We start from the raw sequence: 23,594 nt of genomic DNA, 5'->3' as shown, positions 1-23,594 counted from the left end.
TAGGACCTATCCCCATAAATTAGTTGTGAGCGCATTAAGTAGGATAATACAGGTTGAGAGTTGAGGACAGTGCTCAGTACACTGAATGCTCAATAAAAATTAGTCTTTGTTGTTCTTGCTCCTTGAGCCACGATTAAATCCCAAATTCCCCACCTAGTAAATGATATGCACTTGGAAGACACAGATGTTTGTCTGTCCAAGAGTCAAGCCTGGTGCCTGGGGCAGGACAGTGAGCGTGGGAATGGGCAATTGCTTAATACACGTACCTGGAAGTATTAGCACCTGTAAAATGGGCACATGCGATGCCCTGGAGCCCCCTTCCCCAGAAACCCTCCCTCCCCCACCCAAAGCATCTCCTCCAGGGGTGGAGGGCTGGTGAACGAATCTTTGAATGATACATATTCCTGTGTTTGATGTTCAGTAATAATGAGCTTGTATGCAGGCTGAGTCACCAAACCTGATTCACGTCTGTGCCAAACATATATAGCCATACAATTCCAGAGGCACAGCATCACCGATCCTGGAAATTCATTCATTCAACAACCATTAATTGGGTGCCTGGTAACCTACTGATTCATGAGTTGGAAGTGGGTAAAACATTATTTGGAAGCTACACAAGGGCAGGCAGGTAACTTAATGTTATTGGGCACGTGTTCCCTAAGCACCTGTCCTCTGATCTTGAACAAACTATACTTACGTGGCCTTGTTTAGGAATTAATGAGAGCCAACTAATCTTTCAGAAGACCTCAATTTGCAGTTTTGGTCAAAAGCCCATCAGCCTTTACAAATGAAGACCTGTCTTTCTGGGTTGGGCTAACTCCTTTGCTAGTTAAAAGCTTTCTGTGTCTTTAAAAGGGGGCGGCACCCTGTCAAATGAACCCTAAAGCATAGGCTGAAGGCGCGTGAAGTCCCACCCACTTTCTGTGACGTCCTGTGGCCCGGTTCCTGATTGCCCGCCTCAGACGTCAATCGCGGGGCGTGTGTCTTGCTGGGACACAGTGGAGGTCTAGCCTGTGGTTTGCGGAGCGGTCGGGTGTATTCTCCGCTCGCCCCCACGCCTTCGAGGCCCCCGCCGCCCGACCCAACGGCGGACCCAGCCAGTGGCTTCCGCGGCGCCCTCCCGCACCGGATCGCTCCTCGCTGGGGCGAGACCTGGCCCGACGGCTCCGGTCACTATGGTCAGTGGTCGTGGGGGGAAGCGGGGGAGGAGGAGCTGGAAGGGGGGCGCGGTAGGCGGGCTCGCCGCCGGGGCGCATGTGCGCTCGCGGGACGGGGGACGAGCGTCCGGCTCAGTCCCCAGCGCGGGTCCCGCGGCGTTCGGACCCCTGGGAATAGCGAGTCGGGACGGATGCCGGGGGCCCCGTCCTTCCTGGGAAGGCCCTGCAAGGCCCCGCCGTCCCCCGTGGACGCCCAGCGAAGGGGACCCAGCCCGGCCCCTAGGACCCCGGCCCCTGGCGCTCTCGTCCCCGGTGTCCCCGAGGGTGCCGCCGCGACGGCGCGAGGTAGGCGCCCTCGACGGGAACGGGTACCGGGAGGCTCCAGGGCTAAGGGTCGCCCTCTTTGTTAAGTAGCCCCCCGCCCCCCCAGTGGGCAGCTCACGGCGCCACCCACGCAGGGGCTCGGGCATCGGAGACCTTCCCCTCCAAGCCCCACAAGTGACCTAGGAGGTGTCGCGGGACATCCTCTCCATCCCGCAGATGAACAGACGGCATGTGCATTAGGACACACATGCAGAGGCTGCCTCAAGTTGTGAGGCACGTGAATTAGGGGTCCAGGCAAAGCGAAGACTAGAGGAACCCCTGATTCAGAGCAGAAATGGCCCCAGAGACACTCTGAGCCAGGCCAAACCTGGAACTTGGATAGGTGGGGAAACTGAGGCCCAGGTAAGGAAGGGGCTGGGACTGATTGTGTTGGACCTGGGACTTGAACACAAGCCTCTGGACTCCCAGTCCGGTGCTCCTTGGGTTACATCAGTCCATTTTCCAGGTTGTTGGGGGAGGGGTCAGGCACTCTGCGAGGGACTGGGTGTGACGACTGCCTAAAACCCTTTAATCCTCAGCCCCCAGCTCCAGGGAGCCTGTAGAGTGTAAGGGCTGGTGGCCCCTATGGTGGCTTGGGGTCACACAGCTCTGAGTTCAGATGCCACTTCCACCCCTTGGAAAGCCAAGAGGCTTTGGTTGGTCTTCCCCCCACTCCCCCCCGCCCCCAGCACTATTTTGTGCATCTGCACAACAGGCACTGCGAGGACCGGGTGAGGTGATGCCCGTGGGGCACTTGGCCCAGGTAACGAGCTGTGGTTGTTCCTGTGATAACAGAGTCCTGGAAGTGGGTGGACACAGGTGTCTGGTTCTTCTTGGCCTCCTCCCTCCCATGTCTGCTCGGGGAGATGGTCACCCCTCCAGGATGCTGCTGGGCTGGGGCATGGGTCAAAGCATGGTCATGTCCTGGCACATTCTGAGTGTGGTGTGGGCAGCAGGTCATCCAAGTCAGGGGACCATCCTGGACAAAGCGGCCTGCTGCTGGGGCATCTAGAAGCATCAGCTTCCTGCTTCTACCCAGTGCCCAAGCGTTTCCCCGGCTCTGCTGCTCCTGGAAGGGGGCCCAGGCATTTCTGCATCTGTCACCCACCAGGGAGTGGCAGGGGCTGGGGTAATAATGGCTTTAGCCACCCGGAGCTGGAGCCTGGCATGCCTTCTGGCCACCACTGGGAAGCTGAGAGGAGGGCAGGGACGGTGGGGGGGCAAAGACCCGAACTTTTGGTCTTTGTGCTACACAGCGAGGACTCTGACTCCACCTTCCCCGCTGCCCTGGACTCTCAAGACCGGAAGTTAGAGGGCAGATGGGGTCAGAAGCACCAAGCCCTCACCCTGTCAGGGAAGGCTTGGGGGCCTTGGAGAGGGGTGAAGTGGTTAATCCACCGAATAGGATGTCCGCCTGGGAATCACAGGGTGGGAGAGGGCTGTGCAGTGTCTGTGTTCCTTTTTGTTTACCTGGCATTTATTGAGCACCTACTGTTAGCCACGCACCGTGCTATGTGGGCTCTGGGGTGATTGCTGTGTTTCTGCGTGGTGTGAATGGTGCTGTCTGTGCGGGGGCTGCAGGGGAGAGGAATGTCCTTGGGAAATACAGCATCTTCTTTCCTCTCCCACTTCAAAGTCACTGGGCTAGGCTGGAGGAAGGGTCCCACGTAGGAGACACAGGGCCCCTTAGGAAGGCAGGGGCCGGGATGAGGTCCAGGCCTGGGGCGGCCACTGGCTGGGGCTGTTAAGTAATAAGCGCTCACTCAAAATGCATTTAACATCTGGTGAATCAATGAGTGTGCGAGGTGGACAGTAAAACCACAGGGCCCTTCAGTGCTTTACTCTTTTATTTGTCAAACAAGCCCCCAGGAGAAAGGCACCCTAGTCATGCCCCATGATGGGCAGTGATGAGAAAGACCAGGGGCGTGACCTCTCTTAGGAGCTCACTGCCTGTTGGTCAAGACAGAGCTGGACACAAGCAATTCCTGAGCTACTGATCATGGCCCCAGAGGTCTGACTGAGGGCTTTGGGAGCAGAGCAGAAAGCTGGAACACTCTGAGGGTGCAGGAAATATCAGGGAAGCCTTCACCAGGGAGTCTTTTGAATGGGGTTTTGAAGCATATATAGGAATATTCAGGAAGGCTTTGAGGAACAGTACATTCCAGGCAGGGTGCGACAGTGTGCTTAAAGGCCTGGAAACATGGTTAAGATTGGGATATTCTGGGAAAAGTCTGTGTGGGTGCATGGGGCTCAGAGGAGGGAGGGGAGAGGAGTCAGGAAAGTAGGAAGGGTCAGGATGCGCTGAGAAGGGCTTCACATGCTGTGCTGTGGGCTTTGAGTTTTATTCTGCTGATGGGGAGGGAGGAAGAACCGTAACATACTTCGGGCAAGTACGAGGTGGTTGACTTGGATGAGCTCTCTGGCAGTGCGGTGGACACAGGGTTGGAGGTGGCCAGGCTGGGTGAGACCCGCTCATGCATTTGTTCAGCCGGCCACTCAGTGCGCATTTTAGGAGCATGACTTGCGTGCCAAGCGCTGAGGGATCTGGTCTTGACAGGTGCGCAAAATCCCTGCCCTCGTGTTGTTGACATTCTAGTGGAGGGACAGACAGATTGCAAGGAAATGAGTGAACCTATGTGGCAGCCAATGCGCTGAAGAAATAAAGCAAGTCAAGGCAGTGGGGGCAGGGGAGGGGCGACTTTACACAGGGCGCTCAGGGAGGACCTGTCTGAGGAGGTGATGCCACCTGAGTCTGAAGAAGAGGAGCATCCGAGGCAGCAGGAATAGCATGTGCAAAGGCCCTGAGGTGGAAACGGGCATGTCTTGTTGGAGGAACTCAAAGAGGGTCATTGAGGCTGGAGCTCTGGGAGCAGAAGGTAGGCAAGGCTGGATGTTGTAGGACCTGGCAGGGTTGTCATCAAAAGTCTTTTCCTACGGTGAGGGGAGCCCCGGGAGGGAACTGAGGAAAGTTCTGCCCTCCTCTGGCTCACAGGGGCAGCAGCCTTTGCTGGCTGCTGTGGAGGATTGTGGGGAAGGGGGGCAGGAGCGGAAGCAGGAGGTCAGTTGGGCGGATGTTGTTGCAGCCTCCTTGTGGTGGCGACTCTGGCCTGACCCAGGAGCAGAGCCGGTGGGGAAGAGAGGTGTGCAAGCGGGGTCCTAGGTTTGGCCTGAGCTCCGGCTGGATGGAGGGGGCTTTCGGGGAGCCGAGACCCCTGGAGGGGAGGCAGGGGTGGAGCGAGAGAGCAGTTGGGGCACAGTAGCTGGGGGATGCTGGTCAGACATCCTGCTGGCTGCTGGCTATTTGAGGCCAGAGCTTCAGGGAGAGGTCAGGGCCAGAAATGAGAACCGGAGGGCCCTTTAGGAGATGTGTGAGTCCAGGCATCAAATAAGAGAGTGGCTGGGGTCTGAGTTCACGGTCCCTGCAAGGCTAGCCAATAATTGTGACCCAAGAGGGGTGGGAGCCCAGATGCAGGGTCTTCCCTGTTTCCTTAGCTGAATAGCACAGAAGGGGCCTGTGGGGGGCAGGCTGAGTAACAGCCCCCCCGAGGATGTCCACACCTAATCCCCAGAACCTGTGAATAAGGTCCCTCACATGGCAACAAGGGCCTCACAGGTGTGGTGAAGTTAGGGGTATTGAGATGGGAGAGGGCCCTGGATCACCCGGGCGGGCCCAATGATGTAATCACAAAGGTCCTTATCACAGGGGCGGGGCAGAGGCGGGGGGGGGGGTGTTCAAGTGAGGAGTTGGGACAGTGGAAGGAGGGGGATCATGAACCCAGGAACACAGGTAGCTTCTAGAAAGTGAAAAAGGTAAGGAAATGGGTTTTCCTCTGGAGCCCCCAGAAATGCAAGGTAACAAACGAGTGTTGTTTTTAAGTTGCGGAGTTTGTGCTAACTTGTTATAAGCAGCAACAGGAAAGTGGTTCAGGGCACTAGGTCTTCCCTGGATCTTTTGCCTCCAAACATCATGATCACTCATCAATTAAAAAATTGATCATTCTGTGCATTCCCGTATTATACATCCCGTCCTAAAGTAGACAATTCAAAGAGCGTTTCCTTCCAGCTCCAGCGGCAGCCCTCTGTGGAGACCCCAGCCCCAGGCAGGCAAGACCAGGGCTGGGGCCCCCGGGAGCCTTGGGAAGTGACAGGGACCTTCTGAGAGGAGAGGGGAGGCTGGCCAGGTTCGGAGCCCTGTCCAGGTGACCCCTGGAAGCTCTAGCCTCTGCTGTGAAGGAGCTGGTAGCTTAAGGTCAGGCCACGCGGTGAGTCGTGGCTTCTGGGGCACGGGGCCTGGTTAACGAGGCTGACTCAGCCTGTGGTCAGCCGTGCCCGTGGAGCGGCCTCAGAGGGAGGTTGGGCTGGCCGCGGGCTGGCCTTGCCCGCTGGGGCCCAGGGTGGGCCTGTGAGAGGCCCACCAGCCCCTCAGAACCTGGGTTCAGGGATGTGCACAGACGCAGTAAAGGGTACATTGAGGGGGGCTCTGTAGGCAGAGGTGTGAGCCCGAGGCCTGACTGTTGAGGAGCTGGCAGGAAGTAACAAGAGGACACATGCGAGGGCCAGATGGGTTCTGTTCCTGGAGGATGAAAAGGTGCTGGAAGGCACCCAGGTCTGTTGAATACTTTTTTTTTTTTAAGTACGCTCCAAGCCCAGCATGGAGCCCAATGTGGGGCTTGAACTCACGACCCTGAGATCAAGACCTGAGCTGAGATCAAGAGTCAGATGCTTAATCAGCTGAGTCCCCCAGGTGCCCCCTGTTGAATACTTTTGATGTGCTGGGTGAGCAGGGTCCACGTCCCTACCAAAGATTGCCTCACTGTGTGACCTCAGGCAGATGGCTTGACCTCTCTGTGCCTCCATGTCCATTTGTAAAACACATACTTCAAGGCTTAAATGAGATAATCCACAGCACCTGCCATAGTGAATGGCCAGCAATGGTGGTTTCATTCATTCAGCAGGTGATCACTGAGCACCTGCTGGGTACCACCTGCTGGAATGCCCCAAGGACTTGGGGTACACCGTGAACAGAAGGGACCAAGGACCCTTATCTTTTGGAGCTTTATTGGTCTACTGTCTTGCTTCTCATGAAAGCCCAGGGAGACTGAATTCAGACCTTGAGCTGTACCTATTCCAAGAGGAGCCTACTGAGAACTCATGGGAAGGCAGGGGTCTTGCTTGGGGTCACATGTCATCTCATGAGACAGGCCTTTAGGACCGGTTGGACTGAGCTGCCAGAGCCCACTCCTTTTGGCTCTGCCCCTCCCTGTCCTGCAGCCTGTGTCAGCCCAGCCCATCATCTCCCAGGGGTACCTGGAGATCCTCGAACAAACCCAGGCACATGGGGTTCCCTCGGGCAGGGATGCAGAGCTGTGGGATCGAACTCCCCCATCACCCTGGTGGGGGACCACTCCCTTTCCCCTCTTGGAGGCATCTTCAGAAGCTTTCAGGGCTTTGAACCAAAGTGGTTGGATGCACGGACCGGGCTGTGGGTGGAGAGCTGGGTGAGCCCGGCTTTTTGTTGGTCTGAGGCTGGTGGAGCAATGCTCAGGGCTAGTGGCCAGGTTTTCGGTCTGTAGAGAGAGGCTTTGGAGGGAAGACCAGAGGAAAACGGGGAACCTGAGTCTCCCCGCATTTGGAGGGGGTATGGCCTCGGGCTGGGATCAGCTTTGCCACAGTAGGTGCTTGGATTTCTGCCCAGGCTCTGGAGGCTGCGGGAGGAAAAGGCCAGGGAGACCGAGGCCAGGCTCCCAGCAAGGACTCACACCTGCTCTGAATGCCGAGCCCACCTGCGAGTGCATGGGGCTGGGTCCCAGGATTGCTGGGGAAGAGCCAGTGATGGAAGAAGTGTCCTTTGCTCACTCTGAAATATAGGCCTCGACTTAACCTGCTAAATGCTATTTCCAAGCAGAGTTGCCAGCTACCTAATTAGCATATGTATCTGCAAAACAGTAATTAAAGGCTGAGATCCTTTCAGGTGTCCTGATTAGTCTGACGGGACATTGTCAGGCCTGGGCTTTCAACATAACATCCTGGAAAATTTCAGCCACGATTAGAATATAATAAAATAACACCAATTAGAGTCAGCCAACGTCAAACCCAGAGAGCATTGTACCAGCTATATGGGCCAGTATTTGAGGCTATGCCCAGGTTCTCGCTGGCATTTGAGACTCTAGTTTTTCCCCAGAGCTGTGACCAGGGCCATGCTGCTGGGGAGGGGAAGAGGGAGGGGGATGGGGACCTCCTGGACCTGACTTGGGCCATTCTGGAAAGCACGGTGCCCCTGGCGCCCCGATAAATGCACCTGTGACCACTAGGGGGCGCTGGAGCTAACCCGAGGCTCCATCACCTGTGGTGGAGGAAGCCCACCAGGGAACAATTTGTCAGGAGGGGTAAATCTTAAAATAGTATTGAGTGAAGCAAAATAAAAAGGTCACAATATCTGTAGAATAATCTGTATGCACATTTAAAACACATGCATACATAAAACAACTCTATAGTTTTAAGAAGACCGATAGATTCCACTTAAATGAGGTCCCTGGGATAGGCAGATTCACAGAAAGTCAGATGGTGGCTGCAGGGGCTGGGACGGGGGGAGGCGGGGATGATGAGAAAGTTCTGGGGATGGAAGGTGGTGATAGTTGCACAATCGTGTGTACTAAATGCCACGGAACTGTAAACTTAAAAGTGGTTATGGGGTATATTTTATATATACTTTCCCTCAATAAAAAGACCGGTACTTATTGAAACACATGCCACAGGGACTACCTGCTGGGGGGGGGGGGGGCGGTGCATGGGAACAGGGACAAAGGAGAAGCCAGTGTTGACAGTGGGGCTCTCGAACCCCGAGTATGATGAGCTCTGCCCTCAGTGGCCAAGAGGCGCCCCGAACTGCTATTTAATATTTTTCCTTTAAATTCAATAGCCTAAGGAAATTTGCCCCCCAGTCCAAGTTTATATTATGGCAAGTGGAAAACCTAGATCGGCTTTCCTGGTCCAGGGTGCGTGTCCCTTTCCCTGCTCTACTGCTAATATTCTCATTTTGACCCTTGATGGCGCTTTGCTACCATCTTCAGTACTTATCCTTACATAGTTCAGATTAATTCCATAAACTCCTTTCCATGCCTCCATTACTATCCTCTCAGAAACGACTGAATACTACTAACTACAGGCTCCCCCGCCCCGTTGTCTGCCTGGGTTTTGTTTGGGGCAGGCCAGGCAGAAGCAGCGTTAGATACCAATGGTACTGCTTTTTAATCCGTGTTTAGAAAGGCCCAAGGGGCACCTGGGTGGCTCAGTCGTTAAGCGTCTGCCTTCGGCTCAGGTCATGATCTCAGGTTCCTGGGATCGAGACCCGCATCGAGCTCCCTGTTCCGCAGGAAGCCTGCTTCTCCCTCTCCCACCCCCCCTGCTTGTGTTCCCTCTCTCGCTGTGTCTTTCTGTCAAATAAATAAAATCTTTAAAAAAAAAAAGACCCGAGCCAACATTTTAAGTCAGCGGCCTGTAAAAACAAGCCTTTTGTTAGTGAGGTGGGTAATGGGACTTTGGAATGAAGTGAGAGTGAGTGAGAGGGTGCCATAGGGCGGGCATGCTGGCTGTGTTGAAACATACCTGAGGGTCACCTTGCTTTTCCCTCAAAACCGCAGAAGTGGATTTTTTATTCTGAAACTTACAGGGTCCTTTATTAGCACATAGTAGTAGGAGTGCAAGATGAACCGTACAGCAACAGTTGTTAGGCCAATAATGGAACTCTTCCATGATTTAGAATAGATCCAAACACGTTCACTTCTCATAAAAATGCCAACCAAGTTAATAAAACAGGCTTGGTTTTTGGGTTTTTTTTGTTTTTTTTTTGTTTTGTTTTTAAGTAAGCTCTGTACCCATTGGAGGCTTGAACTCATGACCTAGAGATCAAGGTCGCAGCTCTACCTACTGAGCCAGCCGGGTGCCCCCCAAAGCTGGCTTGTTTTACATTTAAAAAGAATTGCAAATGAAAATGGAACCCTTTGGGGCACCTGGCTGCCTCAGTCAGTAGAGCTGTGACTCTTGATCTCTGGGTCGTGAGTTCAAGTCCCACGTTGGGTGTAAAGCTTACTTAAAGAAAATGGAACACTTTAGGCTCCCTGCTCACTGGCCAAAAGACACCAGCAGAGTGGGAAGGAGTTAAAAGTATGTTGGAAACCAACTTTCTCATTGGCATGATTAGAAATTTTGAAGGAAACTGACAAGAGAATAACTTTCCCTCCTGATGTCCCGATGTCTTTTAACATCATGTCCGGACATCACCTGTAAATCATCTCTTGTTTCCTCTGTGATGAGTGTCCTCAGACTGGGGGACACTGCTGGAGGCACTAAGCTGGGTAGAGAGGTAGGCTGTCTGCCCGGCTGGGGCCACAGGGGCAGGAGGTTGGGACCTGGCCTGATGGTGCAGAGGCCCTAGCCTGCCCTGCACACAGTGTTCCTTTAAGGTCTAGCAGCCTTGCTCCCGCAAGAGCTAGACTCTGAGCTCTGTTTGCCTAGCAGTTTGGCTTGGTAGAATTTCCATGGGTTTCAGAGTCAGACAAATCTGCATTAAATCACCTCCTGGCCCAAGGGACCTGACCTTGCCAGTGGAGTGGATATAATAACTGTTAGTGGGGAATTAATGAGGTAATGGGGATATGTAAGCCTCTGTCCCAGAGCTTGGCACATAGTAGGCGCACAATCATGGCATCTGTTATTCTCTACATCTTGGACTTAGGATAGCAGATCATCCAACCATTTTCCACATATTGGCTTTCAGCCGCATGGTAACAGAATGGCTATTGTAATGTAGACATTGCATCTGCACTGAAGGCAGGAAGGAAGAGGAAGGAATAGGACATGCCATCTCTGTTCCTTTTATCCAAAACCAAAAGCCTTCCCCGAGCCCCGCAGAATACTTGTCATGGATCCAGTTGACCAGCCCCGATCACCTGGATGCCCATAGATATAAGGAAGGCTAGAAAAATCATTGAAGAGGAGGTTAGGGTTGTCATGACTTAGCCCAGACATTTTCTACCACATTGCCTGGAGTAAAACAGGGGCCCTGTTAGTAAGGAAGAAATGGGTAGTGGCTGATGGAAAAGCAGCCCACAGTATCTGCCCTAGCATGGTTATTTCACAACTCCTGATGGTTCCCCTGCCCCTGTCTGAGCTGAAGTGAGGACTTAATTTTGCAAAGAATGTGGGTATGGAATGGAAGCTTCCAGAAATAAAACCCAGAATCTCTTCCCCCACCCACCAAGCATTTGCATGCCCTGTTCCCTCTTTTAGAAAGCCTTTTCCTCCTGTCCTTCTTGGGACAACACATTCATCCTTCTCCACTCAGGTTTTCCTCTGGGAAGTTGGTCTGACCACCACCACCCCAATCCAGGAGAGGGCATGTTTGAGGCCACCAGAAAGGGAGAAAAGGAATAAAGTGTGAGTTCAAGGGAGATCCCAAGCCTGACTTGGATGAGGTGGGGCAAGCCGGAAGGCTTCATGGAGGCAGTGGCTTTTATTCGTTTAACAAACCTCTCATCCCCTGCTCTGTTCCAGGCCCTGTGATATCAGGTAAATGAAAGGTCTCGGGTAGTGTGACAAGCTGTCCTGTGCTAAAGGAGGCTGTGTAGCTTTGGAGACCTTGATGGCAGGGAGCATCCAGGCTGCCAGAAATGCCCCTTCCCAGTCAAAGCAGCTCACTGTCACAAGTTTGAGTCTGTCCAGTGTGGAGATGGGTAGCCCCAGAAGTCACTCACAGCTCGTTGTATGATCCTGTGGCCCAGCTCTCTGCGTCCAGTGCTGAGCTCTGGCAAAATCTAATCATCAAAAATCTAGACATTTTTTCCAGGTGGAAAGGGGCTTGTAACACCAAGGCTCTTCTGTAAGCCTTCAGCCCTATAGGGTTGAGGTCATTGTCAAGTCCGTGAGGAGGCAGAGGCTGCCCAGGAAAGGCCCGTGTGGTCAGAGGCATAAAGTAAAAGTGGTGAGCTCTGACAACACCTCTGTCCAAAATGATGGCAATAAATGGATGGAAAACTGGATTTCCAGTCACAAAAATCCCAAATAACATCAACCGTATAGCTGTGCGGTATTGCGTAACTGTCCCCTTGGGTTATGTGCAGGCACCGGGGCCACTTCTGTTAAACTAAAAGACATGTGACTTTAATACCAATTCTTCGTACATTATTTTCACGCTGGAATCAGAGCCGCTCTAGGGATGGTTGGAGGCAGGGGTGCATCTGCCACTTCTCCGGGCAGAGTCTGGGCGGGAACAGCTTGAGGCAGAGAGGAGGCTGGCAGGGAGTTGGCTACTAGAACAGAGACGTCTCCTGCACTTTCCCTGACCTCGAAGCCGCCTCCTGCCATTACCTGCTCCCCGTGGATTTCTCCTCAGCCCTCCAGAGCCCTGCCTCTGGGCCAGGAAGCTGACCTCTAGGTTGGAATTGAGCCGGACTCCAGCTGGGCTGCAGTATGGACTTCCGCCGGTAGGTGGTGTGTCTGCCGGATGTTCCAACCTCTATTTCCAGCTTGTCACACAGTGCTTGGTGCAGGCTGGATGTTTAGGAATTGGTGGCGAATAAAATGAATGAGCGAGACAGGAAGGACAGGAGACAAGGAGACACCTCATACTCCAGCATGAAGGCTCACTAGGTTCAAGGGGTTATACTCTAAAATGAATCCATTCAGAAGGTACAGGATGACACCCCTACATGATGGGGCCGACCCTGGCTCCCTGTCCAGGGAACTGACATCCAAGATAACTGGGAATGTGCCTTTTGTGGGAAGGTACCATTCCCTATGTCATGGATCTACTTGGTAGAACCCGTCAGTTGCTCTGAAATTGTCACAGCTCTGCTTTTTCTTTCAGAGTGAAACATCTTTCAACCTAATATCAGAAAAATGTGACATTCTATCAATTCTTCGGGATCATCCTGAAAACAGGATTTACCAGAGGAAAATCCAGGTGAGACAGGTTTGTGGGGAGAGAGGATCTTACAGCTAATGTGCTGGAGCTGGGATTGGAGTCAAAGGTGCCATTTTGAAAGCAGAAAGGCTTAGCATTGGGGCCAGGCTCCCGGGCAAATTAAAGGGCTCCCAGAATATTTTGATGTTGGGCATCTGCCTCTGAGAAATCTTGTAGTATATATATATATATATACAGCAATTAAAAAAAATTTTTTTAAAGCTAGGTACTATCCTAAGTGCTTTATTTACTCACTGAGACCTCATTACAGTGTTGCAAAGTCAGTACTTTTATTATCCACATTTTACAGCTGAGGAAACCGAGGCATAGGTATTAAATGGCAGGCCCACAGTCCTACAGCTAGTGAGTGGACACGCTGGGATTTGGACCAGGAAGCCTGATCTCATAAGCTGCATGCATAACCACAGTGCTAGGACATCTCTCAGCGGGGAATGGCCACTCCAACTGGGCTTTGTAGAAGGGGAGTTTGCCAGAAGGTTGCAGGGACAGCTCACAGAACCAGGGCAGGAGGAGGAGCCTGGGCTCTTATCTCTGGGGCAGCATGCCTCTGCTTCTCTCTGCTCATTGGCAGGACTGTCTCCTGCAGCCCCAGGGAACACTTCCTGGGGCAGGAGCACGGGCTGGGCCGCAGGGACTCGTGTACCCTGCAGCCCTCTCAGGAGATGAGATGGGGTTCCCAAGGAGCATGACCTTCACTGCTGCCATGCCTGAGATGGGCCCTGTTAGTTCCAAGCTGTCTCATTGCTGTGATGGGAGCAGGGACCCCCTGACACCTTGAAGACCATGCTTTGCTATCAAAACCCTGACTGTAGCCCCATGAGGCAGCCAAGGAGACTAGAGCGCATTTCAGGGGGAAATTGGCAGCTCAGAGCAGAGCTGGAGGTGAGTGGCCTGGGGAGGGCCACACCTTTTGAGAAATGTTTGAAGGACTGGCCAGACCGCTTAGTTATGTCTGAGGAGGTCTTTCCTACCGACTCTGCAGACTCCTGGCCCGCTGCTCAGCCACATCCCACCTCACCCCTCAAGGCCTCTGCTCACCCATGCCATGCACACCACTTCTGCTCCTCTCAGTGCTATTCCTCCAGAAGCCTTCCTAGACTTCGGATGCCACTGCTCCAAGGCCCCTGTGCTTCTCCTATCCTGTTATTAGTTCCGTAACGATCCATTTCCCCAGACTGTGGGCTGCCTGAGGGTGGACCATGACCCGTTCATCACTCGGTGCCTGCCACAAGGACAGGCTCAGCACGGTTTTACGTTTGTGTGATGAAGGGTAGCTGGGAGACTGAAGGCTCTGAGAGGAGGCAGCAGGTGCTACCTGGGGGAGGTGGGGGCCCTGGCTCCCACAGGACATGACACGAGGGGTGATGGTGGTGCAGATGACCACATTTCCTTCTCTGCCCCACAGGAACTCAGCAAAAGGTTCACCGCGATCCGCAAGACCAAGGGGGATGGGAACTGCTTCTACCGGGCCTTGGGCTATTCCTACCTGGAGTCCCTGCTGGGGAAGAGCAGGGAGGTCCTCAAGTGAGTGGGTGCCAGGGACCGCTGGGCGGGCCCGGGGTCTCCCTAACGGGGTTTCCTAGGCACGGGCTTGCCAAACCTGGAGAGTGAGCTGCCATGGCGGGGGTGAGGGCAGCCAGGCGGTCTGGGATGGAACCAGTGACCCCATGGGTGCTGGCATTCTGGCTTGAGCTCGCCTAGCTGGGTTGCATTGGTTGCCTTTTTGAATACTCACTCCAAGAAAACGAAGCTTTGGCCATTTTGAATAATTTCGGCCGCCCCTATTCTTACATGTGTGTAACCAGGCATCTCCCTAGTCAGGCCTGGGTCTTGACCTGATGCTGAGGAGGGTCTCTGTCCAGCAGCTGCTCCCTAGAGCGACCCTTTAGGCCTTTGTGTTTAGGCTTAGGTCAGGGCTTCGCTTGCATTACCATTTGCTCAAACTGCCTGGATCTTGTTGAGTGTGGTCCCAATTCAGAATGGTCTGGGTCAGGCTTCTGTTTCTCCCCAGCTCCCGGGAGACGCTCCAGCTGCTGGGTCTCAGAACACACTCCGAGCAGCAAGGAGCTAAGAGACCTGCTTCTCGATCTTGGAGCTCTCACTGCCCTGAGGGTATCTGATGACACGTCCGCCCCCCCCCCCCCCCCCCCCCCCCCCGGGGGGCGGGGGCCCCCCCCCCCCCCCCCCCCCCCCATACAGGGTAGTTAGTAGCATGCCTCACATCTACCCGCTAGATGCCCGGAGGACCTTCCTCCCCAAGTCATGACCATCAAAAATGTCTCCAGACTCCATCAGGTACCTCTTTGGTCAGGGAACAAGTCAACCCTGGCTGAGAATGGCTAGGTTAAGACCATCATCACCTGTTCAAAATATAGATTCCCTCAAAAGGGATCAAAATTAGCCTAGCTGTTCCTTATTTGGAACGAGTCATTCCTGAACGACAAACTGATGGAATCCCTTTTGATGGAGAGTCCCCTATCTCCTTCCCCGTCTCCCCGCAGCTCTGCAGAGTCGAGACCGTGCAGTCCAGTGCAGGGCTTCCCGCACCCACTACCCGTGTCCCCCAGAGTTGTGCCATGCCAAGGTCCAGGGCTCTGAGGCCAGACCTCACTCTTGCTTACTTGCTGTGTGACTTTGGGCAAGTAACTCCACCTCTCTGAGCCTTGGTTTCCAAATCAGTGGAAGGTGGGTAATTTTGCATATGCAGGGTGCTGTTGTGAGGACTCAGCAAGGTGATGCTCGCAAAGCCCAGCCCATGTGTGTCTGTACCAGCCCTGCATGCTGTTTACCTTCACCCCTGCACTCCTTCCAGGGCACCCTCCCTCCCTGCAGTCATCACCTAGCAGGACACCAACACACAGACCCTGTTTTAGGCCGTGGGGATGCAGCAGAGAACAAGAGACACAACTCCCTGCCTGTGGAGCAGGCAGGCTAGAGGGCGAAGGCCATATGTGATGTGTCCGATGGCAAGAAGTGTAGGAAAAAACCAGATGGGGAAGGTAGCCAAGTTGTCCAGGATTGGGGCAGGAGGCGGGGGATGGGGGGGTAGGGGGTGGTGCTGCAGTTTTAAGTAGGGGTTGGAGCTAAGGGAGGGCGGGGTGCCTCATGGGCCCCCATAAAGACCCTGAATTTCAGCCTGAATGAGATGGAGCCCCTGAGGGTCTGAGCAGAGCACTGCCTGGCCTGCTGGCCGCTATCCACAGGACAGAGTGGGAGGGCACAGCAGGGGACATGCTCGGGGGGGGGGGGGGGGGGGGGGGGAAAAAGGGGCCGCGGGGGGAGGGGGAGGGGATGGGTTGGATTCCAGATTCCTGTAGAGTTGGCATCAACAGGACTCGCTCACGGCTGGGTGTGGTGCGCGAGCCGAGGGGAGTCCGGGATGACTGCCCAGTGTGTTGCCGGATGTTCTCCGGATGGAAAAGCCACTTGTTGCAAGCAGGGGGCTGGGGAAGATTGGGAGCTCCATTTTGGTGATGCTGAGTCCAAAATATCTGTGACCCTTCCAGCAGGGGTACCCACTGGGCAGTGGGATATACAAGGGTGGTGGTACTCCATCTTACAGTCGAGTGCACTGAGCCTCGGGAAGGTTACAAGCCTTGCCCAAAGTCACACTAAAGCTGGCGTGCAGCAGACAGAGCGTCGTCCAAGTCCCAGTGCCGCCCCCCGTCCCCCCACTCACCTTGTCGGGTGGGAGTCCCAGCCTGGTCTTGGCTGGGCCTGCGGGGCGCTCATCAGTGCTTGGTACAGGGGGTCAGCAGTCATTGGTGAGATGCAGCTGGGGTTCAGGGGGGCCAGGGAGTTTCGGAAAGGGGGGCCCAAGCCCAAGAGCAGCTGAACAGCACAGCATGTTCCCCACAGCTGTGGCCAGCGCAAACCTCCCCTTCCTGGTTTAAATGTTCGTGCTACACACACACACACACACACACACACACCCCGCCCCCTCCCCCTCAACAAGGCACCTGAGCCTCCCCCTCGAGCCTCTAGACACTTGTGAAAACCCCCTTCCTGTCCCACTGGGAGTCTAGCCTCCCTTCCTAGGTGATGGACTGCAGCTCAGCCAGTGCCAGTGCCCCCCCCCGCCTTGGTCCTCCTTGCACGGGCTGCTACCCTCCCTCCATGGACCAGTCGCTGGTTCTGTAGCTCATCTCTGCTGCTGCTGAACGTGTCCTGGGGCCAGGGGCTGCTAGGGCTCCTCGCCATGCCCCCTAGCCCCAGGTCTCGGGAGGGGGCTGTACCGTGAGGGGCCCGCACTGACAGAGCAAGCGCTGCCGCACCGGTTTAAAGGGTGGCCTGTGCTGACGAAGGCTTCACGGCTGTGGGGCGGGGGACCTGATGGGTGGTGGTAACCCTTTCTGGGGCATAAATACTTTCAGCACTGGTTTTCAAGCTACCGTCATGGGGTCACTGAGCAGGGAGCAGGGAAGAGATAAACATCCCACAGCCCAGTCCTATCTCCACCACCACACACAACAGACAGACATAGCCTCAAGGGCAGAGACAATTAGGAAACTGAGTTCTGAATATTTATCTTTGTGTTGGAGTATAGTTCAAGTGGTGCTGTGTGTAACACCTGGCTGGTCAAATCTTGAAAACTGAACAATTAGCTCCTGTGAGTAGGTACAGGCCGCTGGTTGACGGGACAGGTGTTAAGGAGTGAAATGCAAATGGGGAGTGGCCCTGGGGCAGGAGGAGGCTGCAAAGGGAGAGGAGGTTGGGGAGCTTGGCTGGGGTCCTCCATTAGACGTTCGTGCTGAGGAGCTGTGTCCTGAGGGAAAAGGCTGTGCTGGGTCACTCCGGAGGTCCCTGTGGAGAAGGGACTAGGAGCACGGGAAGGTTGGGCATGGCCCTGGCCAGAGATGGTGGTCATATGGCAAGAACCATGGGGACAGGAAGGAGGGACAGAGTTCAGAAACCTCTGAAAGGTAGAATCAACATGTCTGGGAGTAGGTGGTGACTACCTCAGTCTCCTAATCTGTGAAATGGGTGTAACACCCCCTTCCTGGGATTGTATACACTGGGGAGGACAGAAGTCAGTCACCTGTTAGTGACACACGAGGGGTGTGGGTGAAAGCGGGAGGACACTGACTGTACAGCAGTGCTCCATCAGCATTTCCCCGTGAGCCATCAGTCTACCCCCTTTAGGTTCAAAGAACGTGTCCTGCAGACCCCAAATGACCTTCTGGCTGCTGGTTTTGAGGAGTACAAGTTCCGAAACTTCTTTAATGCTGTAAGTTAACCTGGGCAGGACAGCTGAGGGTCCAGGTCCTTCCATGCTGGCAGAGTGGGCAGGAATGGGCACTGGCTGGAGCCCCCGCACAGCCCATGGCTCTGCAGTTATGTCCTTGCTCCTCCCAGCTAGGGAAGGACAGTTGCTTCCTGTGTGTGGGGACAAGGAGCCCAGGGCCCTGCCCTCCCACAGGGAAGAGGCACCTCCTTTGGGGCAGTAGCTCTCAGGCCGGAAACATCCCCCAGCCTCCTTCAGATGTCCCCTCTCCACCCTACAACCCTGATCCCCTTAGTGAAGGGGGCGTGGGGGGTTGGGGGATTCAGTTCTGAATCTATAAATAAGAATCCCAATAACCACAGTGATGGGAGGAGATCCAACTGCCGTTCCCTAGACAGGACTCTGGGCTAAGGTACACATTGCAGAGCATTTCTAACCCTCTACTTAGCTTGGTCCCAGACTGACTTATTTTGGTAACTCAATTTGAGGATTTCAAAATGGAAATACACATGGAGGGGGAGGGTCCTGTGGAAAGAGTCCCATGGGGGAGGGTAGGTCTTGCCTGTGCCTCCCAACTGACAGCCCGGCGGGGTGCAGTTTTACAGTGTGGTAGAGCTGGTAGAGAAGGACGGGTCAGTGTCCAGCCTGCTGAAGGTGTTCAACGACCAGAGCGCCTCGGACCAAATCGTGCAGTTTTTGCGCCTGCTCACCTCAGCCTTCATCAAGAACCGCGCGGAATTCTTCCGACACTTCATTGATGAGGAGATGGACATCAAGGACTTCTGTACTCATGTAGGTCCTCGGGGTCTCAAGCTTTGGGGACTTAGCCTCCAGCCCTGGGACCTGCTGTGTAATACCCAGCTCCTGGGATTGTACACACTGGGGAGGACAGGGCACTCAGCATGTGGGCCATGGTGAAGTGTCATGAAAGCCCCTCTCCCCTCAGGAGACTTGAGTGCCATCATCCCTAGCCAGGGGACTTGATGTCACACCTGCATTTGTAATTTGAAGAACAAGATTAGCAAGCCAGAAACAGATCCTACTTGAGCTGCCTCCTGAACATGTGGCTCTGGGCAAGTACTTCCCCCATCCAGGCCTCTGATTTCCCATCTGAGAAATGAGGGCCTTGGACTAGACTGTTTACAAAATTGCAGAGTAGCAGCCCCAGAGTCACATTTGTCCTTAGATGTGTTTTGTTTTATGATGTATGGTATTTATCTGAAACGGAGCTGCCAACATTTAAACCCTGGGCAGCTTTCTTGACTCTCTGGATTTCTCTCGGAAGATCCAGTTCCCAGGACCTTATTCCTGCATGGCTACAATCAGCAGGAGCAGAGTGGTGGCCACCCTGGTTATGTGGGACATACTTGCCAGCCTACCACCATCTCTGCCTCTCTCGGTTGCCTCTTCAGCATTCGGATTCACTCACTCGCCTAGCCCTATGTGAAATCCCTTCATGACGGTCCTCATCTGCTCTGAGGTTCTTTGGTTCTGTGCATTAACAAGCCCAAGCTCAAAAATTCTGCCCACCCCCGCCCTGATTCTTAAAAGTAGTGTTCTCATATACCACTAGAGTCTGGAATCAGAAAGATCTAGATTCAAGCCTTGCAGTTCTAGTGGGTTTCTGGCTGCTCTTCCTCACGGGGCTTCGGTTTCCTCCTCTAGAAACCGGGATGGCAGTACCTACCTGATGAGCTATTGTGAAGATTATTTCCCAGCATAGATGCTTTGACCCAGGGCCATGAAAGCCAGGGCTGGACTTCATTTGTCTTCTGCCAGGCTTCCTTCCTAAACTGGGTTTGTTTTTTCATTCTGGCCTTTGCAGGAAGTGGAGCCCATGGCCATGGAGTGTGACCACATCCAGATCACAGCCCTGTCTCAGGCACTGAACATCGCCCTGCAGGTGGAGTATGTGGATGAGATGGACACGGCCCTGAACCACCACGTGTTCCCTGAGGCTGCCATCCCTTCCGTTTACCTGCTCTATAAAACATCCCACTACAACATCCTTTATGCAGCCGATAAACGTTGATTAATTTTAGGCCATGCAGTGGAGCCTGTCACCTAAAGGGACTGCATTTTAAATGGAACATTCCGGCTTTTCAATTTTTTAAGCAACTTAAACTATAATTAGAAAATGTACAGTCTTTTGGGCAAAGTCACTGGGAAGGAGGCCTACCCATTATGGACTGTGGTAACTTAGTGATATTGTTAGTATTTATTTTCATGGAGGATCAAATGCTTTCTAACTCAGGGCTACAAAGCCAGAACCCCTGGCTCTGCTCCCAGTTCCCTGAGACCCTGAGCAGGTCACCTCCCCTCTCTGGGCCCGTTTCTTCATCTAGAGAAGGTTCCTGCCAGTGCTGACATTCTGTTGTCATATAAAAAATAGGGCCCTCTGGTTTCCTTTCTGTGCCTCTCTGCTGGGGAGGAAAAGCTCAAGGTCAGCGGTCTTCAGTGACTTCCCAGTTCTACAAAAAAAGAATCCAGTCCAATCAGCTGTTAGACTGGACTTTGGTAGATGGCTGATGGAAGCATTGGCCAACTGGCCAATGTGAGGGCTTCAGCGTGGTTCCAAACATTCACCATGGGAGTGTTTTCTTACCCTAACCTGAGGAGGAAAGAGAGACTTCTATGCCGAAGTCTAAAAAGGGGCCTTCAGGATGAAGCTCGGGTTGTTGTGGCCCTCTCGCCCTCTCTCCCTCTCTCAGGGCCAGACGTGCTTGCCTTTGGGCAGGCGCTTCAGGATTCTGCTGCTAGCCCCACCTGAACAGAGGCTCAAGGAAGGCTGGGGTCTGGGACCAGGAAGCTGTCTCACCACCCCCAACACAGCCTGGAATGAGAATCTAGGTAATCCTCCAGGTGGAGACAGCAGTACGTGCAGCCACAAACTCCAGCTGCGCAGGGCAGACAAGTTTTGCAAGGCGGTGTGTGGCTGCTTTTCCTTTTTCCCCTTCTGCTTGGTTTTGTGGGCTGGCAGGAAGTTAGGTGGGAAAGAGCAGAGACAAGCCCAGGAAACTGGCAGTGAGGGAGATCGCTGTTGCGAAAACTGCCTAGAAGCCAAGAGCCCTGGCTGGCAGCCTCCTCATTCATCCACCTGGACATGCCCCTTAATAACCTTGTCACCTTGCTGTCCCCAGGACCTTGAAGAGCCTTGGCTGATCTCGGGTACCGCTAGCAAGCTCTCTTCCTCTGTGGGAGGAAATGGAGACCGCAGAAGTGTGGAACTGCCCATGGGTGACTTCCCTAACCCAAGGCGTTTTCTCACAGGTTCCATTCTGCGGGGATTTATGCGTGTCAGCTGCCAGCCAGGCTGTGCACAGGGACTGGGCAGCAGATTGCTGAGGCCTTGTATACAAACAGCAGATTTATATCATTCTTCTGCCTTTGTGAAGACAGATGTTAGGGTGCTTTAATGCCAGGCAGGGACCCAGGTTCCCCTACTGCCTCAGCTCGGGCTTAAACCCAAGGGCTCATGCGAAGTGATCATGTCACTTTTCCACAGGACTGTAAACCTGACCTTGATCTCTGAACTGGTGATGTCCCACCCTGCTCTGGGTAGGAGTGCTAGGATCTGTGACAAATATACTGGAAGAACAGGGGAAATGTTATGTGACTTGTGACTATCTCAAACCAAAGGGTATGAATACAGCACTGGGCTGAATGCCCGTGGCCACTCCGAGGGGCTGCGGGACGGCCTGCGCCTCCAGCTGGGCTCTCACGGACGGCATAAGCGGCAGCTGCCACTTCTTGGCATGTCCACAAAAGCAGAGGTTTCGCTTTGGCAGCCTGGCTGGAGAAATTCCCTCTCAGACTTCCTATGCTGTGCTTCCAGGTCTGAGAGCCCACCAGTGCTCGTATGGGACCCTCTTCCGAGGACAGATCCTATCAGTTTAGAATCAGAATGCCACAGACAGGCAAATTCTTCTCATGTTCTTACAATGTGCTTCCCCTTTCCTCCACAAAACCACCGGTCCATATTCCATGCTCTCTGCCTTCTCATCTGCCCCCAGATGGTCTGAGAGCAAGCACCAATGCCGAAAAGGGAGTGGCAGAATTCAGGAACTTGTTTAAATCCAGCCATCTGGGGAGGTTAACTTTGCTTGTCTACGGCAGCCAGTAATGCTGGCATTCACACTTCCTGGATAATTCTCCACCCACCTCACCAAGGCATCTCTGCCCAGACCAAAAGGGGGCAGGAGAGTTGCTTTGAGAGTCTGTCTTTATAACTGCACATTTATTATTTTCCTTCCAAAGGGAACTTTATAAATGGGAATGTTTAGCAACAAAAAGAACTGTCCTTGCTTTTGACTGGGCTCCTATTTTAAGCACAAAGGGGTTCTGGAGCCAGACCCACCTGGGTTTGAATCCTCCCTTTTCACTTACTAGCTCTTGGCCAAGAACTTCACCTCTGAGCCCTAATTCCCGTATCAGTGAAATGAAGACAACACCTACGCAGCACAGGGTCACTGGTTAATGTGGAACAAGATTATGTAGGAGATCTGACACCCAGTGCTCTACAAGCAGGGAAGCAGCAGAACACTTGCTGCAATGTGGGCAAATACCTCTTTGGCAGGGACTCTGGCTTCCCAAACGGGGAAGTGTCAGGAGCCATTAGACAAGTCTAAGAACCATTCTCACACTGTGCAAAATGGGGACAGGAGCTGTGGCTCAGTGAGCAGCTGCCCAGGGTTGGGGGGAGGCGGCCGGCCCCACAGCTTCTCCCGGCAGTTGGTGGAAACATTTTCCTAGCATTAAAATGGTTTCCATGACAACTTTTATCCTGGTTTCTTAGTATTTGGTATCTGACATGCACTGAAGATCAGCACTCTCCCATAGGGCTTATGTGTGTGAGTGGATTAGCAGGAGAGAGCGGGTTCTCCTTTAGTGGAAGGTCTATATACTCAGCAAGTTCTACCCTTGGGCTGGAGGTGCCAAAGAAACTACAGGATTCACAAAGCTTTACGTCATCAAGTCAAAGAACAGAACTGCCTGGGATGCTAACCTTATCTTTTAAAACCGACTCCCCTTAACACACTATCCCGCCACCCCAAAAAAAAAAAAAAAAAAAAAAAGCATTTGCTGTTAAGGGACAAGGGCAGCATGTCAACAGACATCGGTGGGTCTGTTTGACCTGTGACCAGTAGCCTCAGGCCTCTCATGGCTCAGGGGCCGCTAAGTCTCCTTAGGGCTGCTCAAACCACCACTGTATCATCTGGATAATGGTGAGTCCCCTGCCATCCTCCACCAACTGTCACCCAAGAACTGATCTCACAGACTAGGATTGTTTTCTACTGCATTCTCCTCTCTGAGTCACTGGTGACCCTGGGGAGACATTCCTTAACAACACTGCTGTCCTTTTAAGACTGAAGCAGTTTTCTGTACATGCCCACAAGGAAATATCCACGGTTTTAATCCCAGGTCTGCCATTTGGCCGCTCTGTGATCTGAGCAAGTTTAAACCACTCAGTGTCGCCTTCTCAACTACAAAAAGGTATTAGGACTTGTATCTCAGATGCTTGTTAGACACCAAATGATAGGGACGCCTGGGTGGCTCAGTTGGCTAAGTATCTGCCTTTGGCTCAGGTCGAGATCTCAGGGTCCTGGGATTGAGTCCCCCATCGGGCTCCCTGCTCTGCAGGGAGCCTGCTTCTCCCTCTGCCTGCCCCTCCTCCCTCTACTTGTACTCTCTAACAAATAAAATCTTAAAAAAAAAAACCCAAATGATAAAGTAGATGAAAGTGCCTAACAGTGCTTGGTACTTGATCAGCACTCAAGGATACCTGACTCTGAGTTCAGTCCAGCTCTCCTACTGTAGTTACCCAGAGGGGCTGAGGGAACACTGCTGCCATCCTGCCAACCTGTCAACC

The 23,594-nt window shown here is 53.5% G+C and overlaps 1 protein-coding gene across 1 annotated transcript; it reads left to right on the top strand.

Annotated features, from left to right (window-relative positions):
• The first annotated feature begins 983 nt into the window (after positions 1–983).
• On the top strand, positions 984–22,773 carry OTUB2 (OTU deubiquitinase, ubiquitin aldehyde binding 2). Its single transcript, XM_034993197.1, has 6 exons — positions 984–1,178; positions 12,385–12,480; positions 13,907–14,025; positions 17,644–17,728; positions 18,323–18,517; positions 19,551–22,773. Exons 1-6 carry the CDS (start codon positions 1,176–1,178, stop codon positions 19,755–19,757), a joined length of 705 nt encoding a protein of 234 aa, XP_034849088.1. The 5' UTR covers positions 984–1,175; the 3' UTR covers positions 19,758–22,773.
• Positions 22,774–23,594: the final 821 nt, after the last annotated feature.

This window comes from Mirounga leonina, unplaced genomic scaffold (genome assembly GCF_011800145.1).
Source record: "Mirounga leonina isolate KUSES-001 unplaced genomic scaffold, KU_Mleo_1.0 Mir_82, whole genome shotgun sequence".
NCBI classification, from domain to species: Eukaryota; Metazoa; Chordata; class Mammalia; order Carnivora; family Phocidae; genus Mirounga; species Mirounga leonina.
This window is presented reverse-complemented; position numbering and strand designations above follow the sequence as displayed.

Bases quoted from the DNA above. Each gene is read 5' to 3' on its own strand.
- OTUB2 (XM_034993197.1), top strand. The intron at 14,026-17,643 runs GTGAGTGGGTGC...TACCCCCTTTAG, and splicing joins AAGAGCAGGGAGGTCCTCAA to GTTCAAAGAACGTGTCCTGC. The intron at 18,518-19,550 runs GTAGGTCCTCGG...TGGCCTTTGCAG, and splicing joins TCAAGGACTTCTGTACTCAT to GAAGTGGAGCCCATGGCCAT.